The sequence below is a fragment of the Salvia splendens genome, chromosome 17 (assembly GCF_004379255.2).
Source record: "Salvia splendens isolate huo1 chromosome 17, SspV2, whole genome shotgun sequence".
In the NCBI taxonomy this organism is placed as follows: domain Eukaryota; kingdom Viridiplantae; phylum Streptophyta; class Magnoliopsida; order Lamiales; family Lamiaceae; genus Salvia; species Salvia splendens.
In genome coordinates this window covers 2,843,095-2,860,539 of record NC_056048.1, presented here as the reverse complement: position 1 = coordinate 2,860,539, position 17,445 = coordinate 2,843,095, and the positions used below count along the sequence as shown (strand labels likewise).

At 37.4% G+C, this 17,445-nt stretch overlaps 4 protein-coding genes and 1 non-coding gene across 8 annotated transcripts; 2 read left to right on the top strand and 3 right to left on the bottom strand.

Annotated features, from left to right (window-relative positions):
* Positions 1-28: 28 nt before the first annotated feature.
* LOC121774919 (phosphatidylinositol transfer protein 3-like) lies at positions 29-2,115 on the top strand. The gene is made up of 7 exons (XM_042171824.1): positions 29-130; positions 210-434; positions 568-826; positions 1,408-1,444; positions 1,533-1,638; positions 1,718-1,828; positions 1,904-2,115. The coding sequence occupies exons 2-7, from the start codon at positions 279-281 to the stop codon at positions 2,018-2,020; spliced, it is 786 nt and encodes a 261-aa protein (XP_042027758.1). The 5' UTR covers positions 29-130; positions 210-278; the 3' UTR covers positions 2,021-2,115.
* Positions 2,116-2,180: 65 nt separating this feature from the next.
* On the bottom strand, positions 2,181-4,800 carry LOC121774918 (cytochrome b-c1 complex subunit Rieske-4, mitochondrial-like). The gene is made up of 2 exons (XM_042171823.1): positions 4,477-4,800; positions 2,181-3,063 (listed from the first exon to the last, which is right to left on the bottom strand). Exons 1-2 carry the CDS (start codon positions 4,652-4,654, stop codon positions 2,423-2,425), a joined length of 819 nt encoding a protein of 272 aa, XP_042027757.1. The 5' UTR covers positions 4,655-4,800; the 3' UTR covers positions 2,181-2,422.
* Positions 4,801-4,831: 31 nt separating this feature from the next.
* On the top strand, positions 4,832-4,904 carry TRNAK-UUU. Its single transcript has one exon. It is a non-coding gene; the product is annotated as a tRNA-Lys (tRNA).
* Positions 4,905-5,806: 902 nt separating this feature from the next.
* LOC121774962 (protein TRANSPORT INHIBITOR RESPONSE 1-like) lies at positions 5,807-9,942 on the bottom strand. 3 transcript variants are annotated; one of them, XM_042171885.1, is made up of 5 exons: positions 9,858-9,942; positions 8,578-9,167; positions 7,338-7,830; positions 6,323-7,103; positions 5,807-6,248 (listed from the first exon to the last, which is right to left on the bottom strand). In XM_042171885.1, exons 2-4 carry the CDS (start codon positions 9,099-9,101, stop codon positions 6,348-6,350), a joined length of 1,773 nt encoding a protein of 590 aa, XP_042027819.1. In that variant the 5' UTR covers positions 9,102-9,167; positions 9,858-9,942; the 3' UTR covers positions 5,807-6,248; positions 6,323-6,347. The 3 variants fall into 3 exon arrangements, with proteins under 3 accessions (XP_042027819.1, XP_042027820.1, XP_042027818.1); XM_042171886.1 differs by having other exon boundaries at positions 8,578-9,159; positions 9,858-9,892; XM_042171884.1 differs by lacking the exon at positions 9,858-9,942 and adding an exon at positions 9,433-9,845.
* A 4,054-nt stretch (positions 9,943-13,996) lies between these two features.
* LOC121773372 lies at positions 13,997-16,754 on the bottom strand. Of its 2 annotated transcripts, XM_042170218.1 has the most exons (7): positions 16,685-16,754; positions 16,504-16,615; positions 15,741-15,816; positions 15,574-15,672; positions 15,024-15,088; positions 14,688-14,765; positions 13,997-14,600 (listed from the first exon to the last, which is right to left on the bottom strand). In XM_042170218.1, exons 2-7 carry the CDS (start codon positions 16,590-16,592, stop codon positions 14,258-14,260), a joined length of 750 nt encoding a protein of 249 aa, XP_042026152.1. In that variant the 5' UTR covers positions 16,593-16,615; positions 16,685-16,754; the 3' UTR covers positions 13,997-14,257. The 2 variants fall into 2 exon arrangements, with proteins under 2 accessions (XP_042026152.1, XP_042026151.1); XM_042170217.1 differs by having other exon boundaries at positions 16,504-16,716.
* Positions 16,755-17,445: the final 691 nt, after the last annotated feature.

Here is a 17,445-nt window from a genome sequence, read left to right as displayed (position 1 = left end):
TATTGCCTATTACTACATTTCAAAAGCATCAGTTTCATATCGCTTTTCTTCGAACAGAGAAGAGAATAATGCAAAATAAATTAAAATTCCAGAAAATACCAGAGAATTGAAACAGGACGTCGATCCAACTGTACAACCTCTATCAACTACCACCTTTTTCCCTATTTATTGCACGTTTATTCATCCCAACAACTCTTTATTGTATGCAGATCGTGGAGTTTCTATTTATATCTTCGCCTCCATCTTCTCTCTCTTGATTACTGAGAGAAGAGGGGAAGATGACTTCCTATCTCCGGCAGAAGTTTCAGTCTCTCACCGTCTCGTCGGAAGATGCGAAAGACGGTGAGCTCATCTCTGAGAACAGAGAAGAAATGGAGCGGAATCGAATTCAAGCCATGAAAGCTCTTGTCCTCAAACAAGATCCCTCTGCTAAGGTCACTTCTCCTATTCATTCTCATTGTTCAATTAGTTTTGAAGGAAAAAATGAGTTGATTTGAGTAGTGTAATTTGTGATTTGGAATCTCTCAATTAACTTTAGCTGAGGTTGTGTGTTTGGGGGCTTTGAAGGATGTGGATGACTTGATGATCCGTAGATTTCTTCGAGCTCGTGATCTGGATGTTGATAAGGCGTCGGCTATGTTTCTCAAGTATTTGAAATGGAGGAGGGAAGCTATTCCAAATGGATTTATATCTCCATCGGAAATTCCTAACGATTTGGCTCAGAATAAGCTGTTTATGCAAGGATATGATAACGCTGGACGGTCGATTGTAGTTGTTTTCGCTGCTCGGCATAAGCCTGCCTCCACTACTGTGGAAGAGTTTAAGCGTAAGCAATTGTCTTAGTTGAATGTAGCTTTCTTACCTTTTTACTACTATGTTGCATAGCAATTGTGTTTGTGATACTTTTACTTGTAAAACGTACTTCTCGAATGTAGGGTCGTACATTAGCTTCAAACGAGTAGCCATTGTCGTTCCACATCAACTCTCCGGCTCTCCCATCTTTGGAGCTGGAGGCTTTTCAATAAAAGTCCCTTCAATTTTTTGTGGAGATTTAAAATTTTGCAAAGGTACTGTTTGTGAGGCACTTTGTTCCCTCAACTCTGTCCTTCCTTATGGAGAGAGGCACTTACCGTGTAAAAACAATGAAACGGCCTCCAACTCCAAGGATGGGAGAGGCTCGAGAGAGGATGTGGGACGACAATGGCTGCTAGTTTGAAGCTGATGTACGATCCTACCATCGAGAATAATGTTTAACGAGCAAATTTTGGAGACAGTAAACTCGGTTTTGGATTTTGGTGGATTAATATGCTTTTATGTATATATACTTTTAGATTACCTTGTGTCATGTTCTGTATAAGAAGAACCAAGTCTTGATATAACCCTTGTTTGTTTCCTTATTTCTGGCAGGATTTGTTATTTACACTCTTGAGAAAATTTGTGCCAGGTAATCTTGCTGGTTTTATATGTTCATGGTTATTTCCAAAAATAGTACTTCTATATTCATGTAATTCTGTTACATTCTGTTATATCAGAATGCCAAGTGGACATGAGAAGTTCACTTCCATTGCTGATCTACAAGGATGGGGTTATGTTAACAGTGACATAAGGGGCTATCTTGCTGCTTTATCTATTCTGCAAGTATGAATTCCCCCTCTTTTCACCATATGCAAGTTAAAAATGAATGCCTACGATCTTTGCGAGCTCGAATTTGTGACAGGATTGCTACCCAGAGAGGCTGGGCAAGTTGTTGATCATCAATGTGCCCTACATATTTATGACTGCTTGGAAGATGGTTTACCCTTTTATTGACAAGAACACAAAGAAAAAGGTTTGTTTGCATTTGCAAACACCACTTACATACCACTTCCAAAGATAGATTAACTTACTCGGTACTTTTTTCCAGATTGTTTTCGTTGAGGACGAAAAACTACGAGCTACCCTACTTGAAGATATCGATGAGAGCCAGCTTCCCAATTGTGTTGGAGGGCCTCTGAAGTTGGTACCCATTCAAGATTGCTGATACGGATCGATTAGAGAGACTGTTCATTTTAAGATTTATTCCTTTGTTACAATGGTTGTAATTTTATAGTATCAATCACCACACATTGCCTCCCATATTCTACAGCTGCCCTTTCATACACAATTTCTCATGTTGAGGAAAATTTTACTGCAAAAAATCATCAAGAATCGACAAAGAGTTTCTTAAGATCATAATATCAGAAACCAACTGTTTACAGGTAGAAGAAAGAGACAGTTGCCAGCATTATTTAAAAAACATGAGCCCCTGTTCCAAGTCAAATGAAGCATGACTGGGCAGCCTTAAAGACGAAATTACAACTTACAAACGAGCATAAAAAGATATTAATATCTTCCGGGTTCTGGCTCTTGGTGCAGGAAATGAAAAAAAGAACAAAGTTACTTCTCATCCGATCATCAACTTGTTCTCCTCCAGGAAGGAATATGTGGGAACCTCTAGGTTGTAAGGTGCAGGTCCTTTACGGATCCTACCAGATATGTCATAATGAGAGCCATGACACGGGCAGAACCAACCTCCATAGTCACCAGCATTTGGCAAAGGAATGCAACCCAGATGGGTGCACACCCCAATAACAATAAGCCATTCAGGATTCTTAACCCTAACAGCATCCTCCTGTGGATCACGAAGGGAGGCGAGGTCAACACTGTTGGCCAAATTGATATCATCTTCAGTACGGCGCCTTATGAAAACTGGCTTTCCTCTCCACTTCACAGTAACAGTTGTCCCGGGTTCAATGCTAGACAGATCAACTTCCAGAGAAGCAAGAGCAAGGACATCTTTACTGGCAGACATGCTCAGAACAAATTTGAGTACCAGGAGACGGGCCAGTGATGCATACACGAACCTCCCTCCAGTAAGAACAAAATAGGCAAACGCACGCTTGCTAGGATCACCTGGTGGGTATCTCTCATGGTTGTGCTCATCATAGACAATCTTTGAGCTAGGGTTTTTAATAGCTGCCACTGTAGGCAGTTCAGACATCAAACCAATATCCTGTCCTGGAGCAATGGCATTAGAAGAAAAGCCTGCAAAAGTTTACCAAAAAGTTGATATATTGCTAGCATATGTAGCAGACCAAAATCAATTTAAGAGGACTTGCCGACTTGCTAAAAGAAAGTTAAGAAACCATGGGTAAACAACTCTCAACACACAACGATGAGAGAAGGAGACCAGCTACATGTGCATTTAACCAGCCAACAGAACCAAAACAGAGTCATATTGACAAGACAGTGCAGCTAGTGCATTTTTGCACTCCATAAAACTAAGCTACCCATGGACTAAGAGTTACTTGAAAATAAAGTAAACTGGGATATTCAATATCTAATCAAAACAGGAGATATGCAAATAACATAAAGACAAAGAAATGGCTAATAGACAAATTTGTAGAAGTGAAAATAATGAAGTGAATGAAGAGCTAAGCTTCTCTCAAGTTAAATCAGAATATATGATAAGCCCAAGGACATAGCAAATTTTCAGTTCAGTAAAATGCATGTTGATTAATGTTCAAAAGTGACATCTGTGTACAGAATGTCCCAACAGAATAATAATGAAAAATTTACAAAGTTACATTCAATAGAAACCTGAGAGTTAAGTCGTTGTGGAGTTTCTTAGTGCTAAAGAAATAACCTATACATTACTATCTTCAGTGGAGGTTAAGTCATACTGAAACCCTCTATCCAGGCCAGTAAAGGGAAGGACAACAGGAAAAAGACCCAATAAGTACTCCTAAACTAAGACCACATGACAGCTGATTGCATATATCAATCTTCAGAATCCCAACGGAAAGGGTTCAAAAAAACTTAATACCATACACCAAGGAAGTAAAAGCCACAAAACTACATCCAAGTTGTTATGATACAATCCTCACACAAATATGAGCCTTCGTAAGTCAAATTAACTACATAAGTATATTCTCCATGCATGCAAGTATGCAACTCATGCTTGACATACAGCTACTATATTATACATTTCGCTTTGGAATGGCTTAGAATCACATTTCTTTGAAAGGAAATTTCATGAAAAGTTGGCTAATTCCAACACTCATTAGTGGCACAAAGACCCTAAAAAGATTGATCATTCCAACTAAAATGAACCGCAGTAATTTAAAGGACGGCACATTCAACATAACGTGTCTCAAGCGAAATATGAAGTCGGAACTAATATACTTCAACAAATAGAGAATCCCAGATAAGTAGACGCAGTCCCAATCTAAAATTGAATGTCTTGAAACAGATCAAACATATGGAGCAGTTCAATCAATAATACAACTAAAAAAAAGGTATCATAACAGGGCCGTTTCAGAATCCTATTAATCCAGAACTCCCAATTATCTAATATTGCCAACAATGATCTCTAAAAAGGACGAAAAGCTTAAAAGGGGGCGAAAAATTAAATATTTATAAAGTGCAAAGCAATTCTAAATTAAGAAATTCCCGAACCTCGGATAAGACTGGGAAATGAGTTGATGCAATCGGCGGGTGAAGAAACGGAAGCGGTGTGGTCATTGGAGGATGAATCAGAGAGCGGGAAGGAATTCCTGGAGGCGAGCGCGGCGGACGAAGGCTGAGCAGACAGCCATGAGAGAGAAGACAGCCTCCTCCCTGCTACTCTCAGCATCTCCGATTAATCGAGAAAATATTCAACTTCTTTGGAAGATCAGCGATTCGAATTTGTGAATTTGGGGGAAGCTTGCACCTAGGGTTGAGGAGTATCTCAATTAAGGGAGGGATAAATCTGAGAGTCGGTCGATGTAACACAAGTCTAAACAAAGATTAAAGTGAAGAAATAAATGTAGCCGTCTTAGCTCAGCTGGTAGAGCGCATGGCTTTTAACCATGTGGTCGTGGGTTCGATTCCCACAGACGGCGTTTATAATTATTTTATTTTATCACTCAAGGCCCATTGGGCCCAAATATCTTTGTTGGCTTCCAAAACATCTTCGTTGATCATGACCAATTCTTTTGCCAAAGTCACTATTTTTAATCATTGAATCTTTCAATGATAACACTAATGTTATAGTACCAAATTTTCATCCATACTATAAATGTAGTGTTTTCATTCTTGTATGCAATAATTTAGGTTCAATTATAGTGTCCTTTTATTCTTGAATATCCTTTTAAAAACGATTCAAGTTCATAGGAACATGCAGCCTCTCACAACCGCATTTCCAAAACCAAGCATATCATATTCAAATATGTTCAATAAAGATGACAATAGTTCTTGAATTAAGTAAGAGTTGTGTTGGGTCCCCGGTGGTGCACACCCGAACTCCACATTAGTATGATATTGTCCGCTTTGGGCAAAGCCCTCACGGTTTTGCTCTTGAGGTACTCCCCAAAAAGCCTCATAATAATGGAGTTGGGGTAGCCCATTTATATGCTTGCAACTTTGTCCATTCTCCAACGTGGGATATGGTTTGCTTCACCACAATTCACCACAAGTTGGGTTTGATGGAATGAAGTACACATACAATGTCCCTTATTTGATGGCTGTCCCATGTTAGGTACAAAAAAGGAAAAAAGTTCTAATTATTCTAATTAAGATTTGTCTATAATAATTGAACCCCTTTTGAGTACAAAACAAGTTTAACCTAAAATGAGGACCACCCTATTTATTGGCCTAATAATATAGCCACTCCCTAAAAGTTGAGGTCCCTTCCAAACTTCCTTTTCTCCCTCTTCTTAAATACATAACATATTTACTAATTCACATGAAAATAAAAAGGTCTGAAACTGGCATTCCTCATAAAAAGTAAACATAATAGTAAGAGTTACCTAAAACAAATGTATCTCATTATCCGTCCTTAATCCCAGATTAGTATGCACTTACACAAAATGATGTTACAAAACTAACACCATAAATAAACTACATTCAACTTCCAATCTGCTCCACCTTTCTGATATGATCATCTTTCAGACAGAGCCGAGACTCAGCCACAAACACGCAGCGCCACCTCATCATCGTTAATCGTTCGATTCTAACAGCCTCAAGCCATTGACAATACAACAAGAAACATAGGAAAAAATCAACTAAGGGGGCAGAGATCTTCTCTTGCATCTGATTTTCTACTATTCTTTCAAGAATTGGTAAAAGAAAATGCCACCCTACAAATTCATAACTGGAGGCCTCATGTCCATGGAAGCTTCACAACTTGCCTCCTCTCTCTTATTTTCCATGACTTTTCGGCCCGAATCATATAGAGAAATGTTGCTCTGCAAGCATGACAGTGAGTTATTGAAGAAGGATCTAGAAACTTCTTTAGCAAAGGGAGAGAACAAAGACTGACCAAGAATGGTTTTTTCCTTCGACTTTCAAAGTGTGAGAACGAATGGCGGGGCATCCTTCCTTGGCCCTGCTACAGAGCGATAGAGGTAGACTTTGAGGGCTTGATCTTCGTTGCCTCCTTCCTCTCTTATCACCTCAACGTTGAGCCTTGGAGACTCCCTCGCGAGCAGTTTGCAGCCTTTCATTGTCACACGGCACGCAGACATCCACAACGATCGTATCCTCTCATACTTCTCTCGTCCAGACAGCAGGGCAGCGTCTCCAAAGGGGCAATCTCTGATCTCGAGCTTCCTCAGCTTAGGACAGCCTTCCATGATACACTGCATTCCCCAATCACTGCTTCCAGCAAAGGCCACCGACAGTGTCTCAAGATCTTTCGCGTACTGGCCAATGTACTCAAATGTCTGGTCAGTTAGAAGGCCTGAAACTGAAAGCCTCTTGATTTTCGTGCAGGTTTTGACAACAGCGCCAAAGGCCTCATCCATGGGTTCATTTGTGAGATAGTCTGGTTGGCGCGGGGTCATAATGCATAGACGGAAGTGGGTGAAATTGGGGCAGTTCTGCACTATGGTCACAACAGCAGCATTAGTCATTCTCCTACAGAAGTAGAGAACATAGTGGAGTTTGGGGCATCCACGAGACACTGCCAAGAAACCCAATTCTGTCACCCCATCACGATGATCCCGGTCATCTGGATCAGCAGGGTAGACCCGTAGCTCCTCAAGTAAGGGACAGCTCAAACCAACAGCCTCAAGCCCCTTGTCTTCGACTGTATCAATGACCTACAAGCGAAGAGACATCAGTCACATATAACTATAGTTGAAGAGATTAGTCATTAAATTTAAACAATACTATTTGGAAGATGGAAGGAACTGCAATAATGTATGTCGATTCATACGAAAACACGTTTTACAGAAAGAATGAGAATGCCAACAACAAGCAGTGTGTGTTTAGTTGATTTTATGATAAAGTTCTCCATAATGAATCTTCGTAAAGTAGTAAAAACAAAGTCTTACCCAAAGGCATCGTAAATTGGGGCAGTGAGCAAGAAACTTTGCAAATTCACCACTTTGGAGGGGCGCAACACTCAAGTTCAAGAAAGTCAGGCTGGCACAAGCTCCATAAAGAAGAGGGAGATATACAGAAGTTGCTTCCCACAAACACGAAAGAACCTGGAGATTTCTACAATTACAAAACGCAGTTTCAATGTCTTCATATTGGCGAGGTGTGAGTTCTTGCGGGAAGGAGCCAGTGCCAAGCTCTGTTAGTCTAGGGCCGTGCACAAGCAGCCGTTGCAATTCATCCAAGGTAATGCTCTCGTTGACCTTCAGAACTCTCAATAGTTTGCATCGGCTAACAAGTCTCTCCAGGTCATTAAAGTTTACATCACCATTAAGAATAGAAAAGTTAAGTATTTCCAGCGAAGAAAAGTTTTCTGGGAAGCAACTCAACCAACCTCCACCGACATCCTCTGTTATACTGTCCTGTATGTTGATCTCAGTCAAGTTCCTGGAAACAGATGTTCAAATTATATTATAGCCTTCATAAATGTTCACAAGGACTGCTTCACATTTATACATCATATAAAATCAAGCTGTAGATGAAATCATCTACAGCCTCCAGTTCCCAAGTGGGGCGACATACATTGCAAGAAGCCACGCTTTGGAAAGTAACTTACAAACTTAGATATGGGTTGTTTCTCTTTTGAGTCATATAGCATGAATTGGGTCTTCTGTTCAACAGTCATATCTTTTTTAACTACTAATATGAATATCTTCTTTTTAGTAATTCGAACTCAGAAAAATGTCTACAACAACAATCTATGTATACCAACCTCATGCTTGCAACATAGTCAAGTATATCCTTTTTCAGTGCCTTCTTATTGGCTTCCATTTACAAAAATATTCTCAATCTATTCTTATTCTTATTCGTCAGACAGTAAGCCATTTTCTTCATTCCTAATCAAGAAGCCACATATGTTATTTAATTTAAATTAGAAATGCAATTAAATAGGATGCTAAAAACACAACAAAATCCAAGTGCAATTAGTAAGACTATTCATCTAGATGGAACAAACGTTATTTAATTTAAATTAGTAATGCAAATAAATAGGATGCTACAAACACAAGCAAATCATAGTTTATTTTTCTTCAATAAAAGCAACTCATCTTTGAAACTAAACAGATTATACGATCTAGTTTTGGTAATAGAAGCCACAAATGAACTAACTTTATAAAATATAAAGGAAGTAAGCACCTGCAATGACTGGCAATTGCTTTGAGCCCATTTTCAGTGAATCCATCACAACTTGACAAAGATAAGGCCTTGAAGCGAGGGAATGACTTCGCCAAGAGCTCCAGGCCCTCATCGGTGATGGTCATCCTCTTAAGCCTCAGCTCCTCCAAGAAAGGGTAAACTTTGGCAAACATAACCAACCATGGGTACACATTAGCACCCCAATCCAGTGGCACCAAATTAAAATCCGAAAATCTTGGCTTCCCTTTAAGTGTAACACTCTTAATTCTTCGAAACCTTCTAGCCACTATTTCTGGTGACACTGCATAGCAGTTTCCAATAAAAAGCTTTGATCTTGTCCATCTCTCAGCGTTATACCAATCTTTGCGCACAAGCGAGATTGAGCTCCTGTCTTTATGCGAATCTACGAACGACAGGACTTTCTCCAACACTTCATCCGGGAATGGTGATTGAGGGTGGAGTGGTCCATGAGAGTTGCAAGAGTTCGAAGGCGAATCATCCCCTTTCTTCGGTTCTGGATCCATTTCACTTTTGGAGGACGGATCCAATCAGGCCTTAGCAAGATCTCACACCCCGCCTAAGCTGCACATCTTAAACAAGGAGACACACACACAGAGAGAGAAATCAGCAACCATTACATTAATATGTGTTTCTAACTGTAAACAATCTTGAATTATAAACAAAGATTGGGAGATTCATATGGGTGAGCCGCTAATCCAAGAATTTATGATAAAACTCATAATAGTAGGAAATCTTGAAAAAGAAAACTTCTTTCTTTTTTCTTTCCAACCCAAAAAGAAAGGACAGGAATATAAAGTACTGTTAAATGAAACCACTAAAAGCAGTTCAACATACCAGATTAAAAATCAAAGCTTGAATTGAGATCAAGAAGTAATTACTCATCAAAAAATTCAAACTTGTTGCTTCAATTGTACCTCTCAACTGTATTCCCCAACACCCTTTTCATAGAAAAATCCAAAACTACTCCACCAAAGAGTTCAAACAAAAACAAAGAGAAAATAGTAACAAAAATGTGAAATCAATCACAACATTCCCCTTTACAAACAACCACTACCCAATTCCCACAACAGACCACAGAGATCCGTGAAGCAAAATCCAACAGAATCTCTAGATCCAGAGGCTTTTTTCCCAGATAATTAAAAAAACACAAACAGAATCCAAAATAGCAACATCAACATGTGTGCAACAGTGATTGGATCAGACAATGAAGTGAATGAGCTAAAAATAGAAAAGCTGGAGAAAGAACTGTAGAGATTTACCTCTCTGTGATTGAATGCTTGGATGAACCCAAAAGCCAAAGAAAAGCTCAGATAACCCACTTGCATATTATTTTATTACATAAAATAAAATTAATAATTAACAAACAAATACTCCCTCCGTCCCAAGATATTAGACTCGTATACCACTTTGGAGTGTCCCAACATACTTGAGTCATTTCTATTTATGGTAGAAAACTACTTTATTATCAACTCCACCTAGAGCATCCACAACCGTGCTGTTGCCAACGAGCACGGTTGTGGGCCCGGCCCCACTTTTTCTGTCTGCTCTTAGGCAAGAGCACAACACTCACATCCTTGCACAAGGGTCCCACCATTCTATTATTCAATTTAAATAAAAACATTTCCGCAAAAGTAAAATGCATTAAAAATACCCGGAATAATATTACAAATTATAAAAAAAAATTTACATAATTAAAATCATAAAAATTAAAAATTACATAATTAAAATCATAAAAATTAAAAATTACACAATTAAACCCCTAAAAAATAAAAATTACATAATTAAATTCATAACTGGCCGAATTTCGTTCAAATGGATGATGAATGTGTGTATTTATAGATGATTTTGAGATTAAATTTTTTTAAAAATTTCAAAAAAAATGGTAATAAAACGGCTATATTTTTGGGAATTCGATTTTTTTTTAATTTTTGGTATTATATACGATTTAAAAAAAAAAAGAAAATGTCAACGACCAATAGAAACGCGTCACGTCGCCCTGCTCGCTGGCACGGACGTGCTCTATGCTAAGAGCACGTCCGTGCCAGCGGCAAGAGTGCAGCGGCGGATAGGCGTGTCCTTGCCGGCGGCAAGGACGGACGGATGGTGAGTGCTCACCGTTACGGGTGCTCTTACACCACTAAATAACACCTCCTAAATTCTTGTGACGAAAGAAATGAGTCTAATATATTGGGACGGATGAAGTAATTACTGTTACTAGCTACGACACCACAAAAGGGCATAAAAGAGAAATTATTTTTCATATTTATAACGAAACAATACGAATAATATGTGTGTATGTATGTACGTAAAGCTTGAAATTATTAGGTAAAGTCGACAGAGAATGAGGGGTGCACGACCGCTCTCGTGCTGACACGTGTCCTGCGCCGGTTGGCCAGCGGGGCATGTTTTGGTTGATTAGCGGTTTTGTTTTTCTTTTTTTAAGCTTTTAAACGGCAACGATTAACGACTTTTATTTTTTCCTTAAACGCGGCCTTAATTTTTCCTTAAACGGCAACGATTAACGGCTTTTATTTTTTTGACGGCTTACAAATGTTCAAGTATTTGCATTAAGCTAACTAAACTTTATTTATTCGTGTTTAGCACCCAAAGTTACACTTTTTCGCGGTCACAGCCTTTTCTTCTCCGTTTGACCGTTTGACTGGACTTCAAACCCTTTGAAAATTGAAAAAAAGATGGGATTTTGTTTAGGATAAAGACTTTTTATTGTGGGAAAATTTTAGACAAAAAAAACATGAATTTTGGTTGAATATTGGCTTCTCTTGTGATTTTGGTCTTAAAAATCATTCCGTTTGAATTTATTTGCATTTACTATCTCATTGTGAAATTATTTGATATGACAATTGAGATATCATATGTGTACATCGTCATCAGTTGGGTAAAAGAGTCGTTTACTCGCAAAGAAAATGACGTGATTTTTTAAAAAAACATCAATAATATGTTATATATATGTGACCTATTTTATTGTCATGGAGTGATGGTGAATAAATTCAAACTTTATGATTTTTTTTTAAAGTTTTTTGCTATGATTTAAAGTTATGGGATCAGTCAAAATTTATTAATTTTGAGACGATTAGCCCTTTTATTTTTATTTGTCCATTCTTAGGAATAACAGTAGACCATTTTAATAAGATTTCGAAAGGAGATACCGTTTTTATTAATAATAATTAGGAGCAATTATTTGGCAACATGAATCTGAATTAAAGCCACCCAGCATAATTTGAATGAAAAATTATGGTGGGTGTCATAGTGGTGGCCAGTGAGAATTCTGACCAACGAAAATAAGATAATGATTTTACTAATTAAAAACGATTAAAAAATTAGAGAGAGAGCCCTCATTGTTACTGTGGTTGGTTGTTTTGGTAAAGTTGAAACACACTATTCACACCACAGTTACACATAGGACTGTAATAATACTTTTGTTTTCTGGTAATAATAAAAGTTACAGTATATATTTGTGATAATAAAAGTTACATAGATGAAATAAATGGAACATCGAGATCAAATTTTATTTCATGGTATTTGTACTAGGTTTCTCTTTAAAAAAACTCTATAAAGGGACTTAATTGTAATACTATAACATATGTTTCATCTTTCATTTCATTTTTATTTGTTTGAGAAATCGATATCCAAATTTCTTTTTCTTGTGGTATTTACACAAAATTCCTATTTAAGAAAGTGTTTGGAAGGACTTAGTTGAATCATTATATTTCATCTTTCTTTCATTTTCTTTGTTTCAATAAATTTATTGACCAAATAATTCTTTTGTTTTTTCATCGGTCCTAATCCAGTCAAGATATATAGATCATGTCATGAATTAAAGAAAAATGTGCAAAAGTTTCATCTGCCATTGTGATCTTATGAGTCTCTCCTTTTAACATATGACCTCACAACTCTCTTCGATAGTAACCACTAATTCAAAACTTAATATGAAAGTCATATTTTGATATGGACATCTTAAAATGCAGTTAATAATCAACGAATGACAAGTGTCTTTAATTATGTGAATCATATCTCAATAGGAACCCGATGAGAAGATGTACACACATCTTACGTTTACTTAAAACAATATATTTATGTCTCGAAATGGTATGCTAAATCAGAAGGTCAATATAAATATTTTCGAAATTTTACTTATGAATAACTTATGCAAGAATATTATGTAGGAGCTAGAAATTAATGTTATTTATTTGAAAGCAATGATTGGATGCCCATCATGGAAAACAAGTCCAACTGTCCAAGGAAACCGGTTTGCAGGATTTATCTCACTCACGTTCAAAAATATGATTAGTGGATCCTAATTAAATATTATGGTGCACTACCTAAATATTCAAAAAAGCTTATTCAAAAAATATTGCAGAGCTGATAAAAAAAAAATTTGCAGTTGCCAAACTGCAGGAATTTTTGCAAGATGTTTTAATTGCTTTATAGTTATTATTATTTCATACTGTCCTGATATGCTTTTAGTTCTCGCTTTATAATTATGGCGCATAATTATACATAAAGACTTGCTAATCTTTATTTTTATTTGGCCGAAGTTTTGTAAAAAAAAATTGCAATTTGAAAAGAAATATACTAATAATCAAATGAAGTATAAAAAAGTTGACACACTTTTAATAGTTTGGAAAGTCACTAGCAAAGCACCTTTCCTGATTTCTTCAAAAACTAGTGGAATTAGGAACAATAGAGCTCATTTTCAAAATTAGTTGTTAGGTCTTAATCCAGCTCTTGTTTTTTATGGGAAGGCTAAGAACCATTAAATGCCTAATAGTTTTGGTGATTTTATGTGGAAGAAATGATTGGGAGTGTTAGAGTTGGGAAAGTTAGATAAAGATGGAGGAGATAATGCTGTGCAAGGCCAAGAATTCAGAAATGAATAGACATCACCACCACCATATTAAATGGCCCCCCTTTCCCCTTCCTCTTCCAATTCTCTTTCTGTCTTGTATGTATATAAATTTAAAAAAAAATTGAATTTGGATTTGGATGTGGAAAAAGTGGTGATTTCCATCAGAAATGACAACCTAAAATGTGGTCTCCCCTTGAGAAGGAGCCCATGTTACCAGCAATCATCCATTTTTCTGTCTCCAATCCATCCTTATCCAATTCTTTTTCTCCATATCCTTTTTTTTCCTTTTTTTTCCTTTTCACTTTCTTAAACCTGTGGGGGCTTGCCACGTGGCACTCCTGGCCCATTTCCATTGCGGGCCTCCCACTCCGAATATTTAATCGGCCCATCATCAGACCCAAATTTGGACAGAGCCAACGGCCCATGGATTCTCTACCCGACCCGAATATAGGGCGCGACGAGAAGAGGAAGACGAGGAGGAGGAACAATCGAACAACGAACGGTACAGGAGTAGCCCAAAAAAAATCAAAGTTACGAAACAATCTAAACAGCTCATTGTTTTATCAATTCAAAACAGCTGTAGGCTAAATACAATGTCACAAACAGGCAATATTCGACGTCATGCAATTTTTTTGCCTCTTGAAGAAATGATGAAGCACCATGGCTTACCTTTGATGTTAATCCAGATAAAATGCAGACGAAATAAACAATCATCACTTCGATTCATCCTATCTAAGATTGACGCATTACATTGTTATTTCGATCCAAAAGCATACCGCTACTGCTTGTGTCCTACCACGATGCCTTCTTTATGCCCATCAATTGTCCTTGATTCGCCAGCGTTCGGAAAACGATACGAGAAATTCTGAACTTCTTATACACGGCACGGGAGCGGCCGGAGAAGATGCATCGGTTTGTCACGCGTGTAAAGGAACTATTTCTTGGCAGCTTCGACAACTTACAACGGTGCTTCACCCTCATAGCATTAGGGAGGTCGGGATCACGGCAGAGGGCCTTGTAAAGGTTTCGCCTCAATTCGTATTTAGCAGCAAGCAGTCTACGTCTGTGATCACGTATATTTTGGTTCCTGTCCGGGGTCCTACTGGGTGGCTTTTCACCACGGCGGTAGAATCTCCTGTATATTGAGAGGGCAATGTTTCACTGCATTTGCATTTGTATAATGAAGACTTATTCCATATAATCAAGTAAAGCGAGAGCTCACCTTGCCGCAGATCCTGGAAGCTGGTGATCGGCTGTCTGCTCTGCTCGCAAAGGAGTTAATAGTCCAGAATGATTATACCTTTAGCAACATCATAATGTTAGAAAATAAGCATAACGATCTATCCTGTAGCCCGATGATAAGGCCCAAGAACTATCAGACAATGACACACCTTCCGCACCAAAGAATATCAAATTAAATCTTTATAAGTTTATTAATGATTTGACTATTTTACTACATTTCAATTCTGTCTAGTTTAGCTAATATTACAGGGAGGGTACTGGGGACAAAGTCAGAAGAAATGCAGAAGAACATGAACAAACCAAGTTCGACTTATACCTGAAACTATGGAAGTAACGACGTCCTTCACCTCTGAAGCATGGAGGACCTTGCTGTGTTGCTACCTGCAAGGCCATACACAGCATTAAACAAAATCAAAAGGTAGTCCTGGTCTCTACAAATACCCTCTTTCTTGACTTAATTGTTGGTCATATTGGAATTGGACTATTAACAAATGTTTTATTGCTAAATAAATTTAACACTCTGGCATCGTGTAATGAATATGTTTTTCTCCTAGAAAGGGAAACCACAAAAATGATCAAGATAACAGAGCTATTCCATCAAACAATGGATTCATTAAGGTTGTGCAGGTATATTCTGCATATGAGTTGCACATAGTACAAAGACAGGTTGGAGAACAGCCAGTATTGTAATTAGCTAAAGGTAGAAAATTAGGCCATTACAGATTCTGATAATATGTTCAGTTTCTTGAATAAAATGAAGAGTAACACGCATGTCATATTGATAATTGAATATAACACGACAGAATGGACTTTCAGTAGTATTAAAACAAGCAGTAGAACTTAAACTGCTGTGTCACAATACTTACATTTCTGACGATGTTGTGGACTGTCTCAAAGGTGCTGTGTGGTTCCACAGTTCCACATCGTATTTGATTGAATGGCAAATAGTTACATGGTGACATCACCTGAACATCACATGAGAAGATTTCAGATTCTTGAAGAAATTAGTTGAGGGCAGCCAGTTAGTTATTACCTTCATCTTATTCTTTCCATAGGCTGCAGTTGCATTGAAAATATTCATTCCATTACCTGACTTAGCCTGACCACCACTGCAGTTGGTACAGGTATGTTTTAGTACTAGTACGTTTTAGTATCAAGGATGAGCTTGAAACACATGAAGAATCATACTAATATATAATCAGAAAGAAGCACCAGAACAATGTAGAACTCGTAAAACTATCAAACAAAGGACCAATTCATTTCGTCTCTATACTTGAACAACAATCTATATATAATTGCAGAATAAATTGTTTGTTTATATGCATTTCACACATATTTCAAATCTAAGCCCTAAAGATTCATTTTACCCCTCATCTTGTACCGTTCCTTTAGATCAGAGGGCATCGGCCATCAGCATTGTTCGAAATTCACAGACTAATTTAATGAGAGCAATAGAAAATCCGTCTTGATTAACAGGATTGAGTCTGGCGCGATTCTATTTCAAAGCCAATTGTTCATTCAAATTTCACAGCTAACAAGTGAACATCCTCTTCTCCGATTATGTATCAATTCCATATGATCACAATTACTTCCCGAATATCTAACTCAAATCGAAGGAAAATTTCACTAATCAAGTGTCAAACATACAAAATACCAAATAAGGTTATAACGAAAACAAAACTTTCAGATTCCAACTACATTTCCTGATCAAACAGGACCACAAAATAGAAGAAAAAAATCGCGAAGCAGTAGAAGAATTCATATCATAGCTACGAAAAAGACAGAGGCATCCATACCCGATGGTGAAAACGTTCGTTGCTTTAGCAAACGCAGAACTCTCGCGGAAAGTTCCGGAAAGCCTCTGGAAAATCGCCATTTTCTGCATTTCCAGACCTGGATCGCCTGAGACTACAAACCGACCAATAAAGTCAATTGATGCTCAGAAATTGAGCATAGAAACAAGGAAATCGGTTGTACATTAAGAGCGAGCTAGTTGAGTGATCCTTGAGCTGGAACGATGAACCGTGGATTCGTTGAAGGCTTGAAGAGGCGCATAAGGGCAATCGTAAAATCTGTTGATGGGCTTTTTCTTGCGGCCCAACATCAGAATTGGGCCATTTTCTTATAAAATTCTACCCACTCCAATATGGGGAAGATAATTCATTGGATCTATTTTTATTTGTTCATTCATTGGAACCAGCACTATTTTGAAAAGAAATATGGTTAAATTTTGATTTATTCTACACCGTTCAAAATTTGAATAGTAAATAAAATTTTAAAAAAATCATCTGTGATAGTTTCATGTATTAGAATTAGGGATTAGTGTCATATTTAACAGATTGTGGATTATTAAGTCAAATGTAATGTTGAAGAATTTATTATATACTTCCCCCGTCTCATAATAGATGTCACACTTTCCTTTTTAGTTTATTCCATAAAAGATGTCCCATTTCCATTTTTGGAAAAAATTCACTCTCACATTTATATAAAAATGATATTTTCTCTCTCTTTAACACACAAAACAAAACCTCCTAAAATCTCATGTCATCCCACAAGTGTGGCATCTTTTGTGGGACGGAGGGAGTACTAATCAAGATCGGTTCCCATAAATAGAGATATTAATCAATTCACTATATATGATCAATTATTCAATATCTATTGTGTAATTTGTATTCTCGTTCATGCAAAATGCGCTAAATTGCAATATATTTTATTGAATTTGATGACTTTACAAGAAT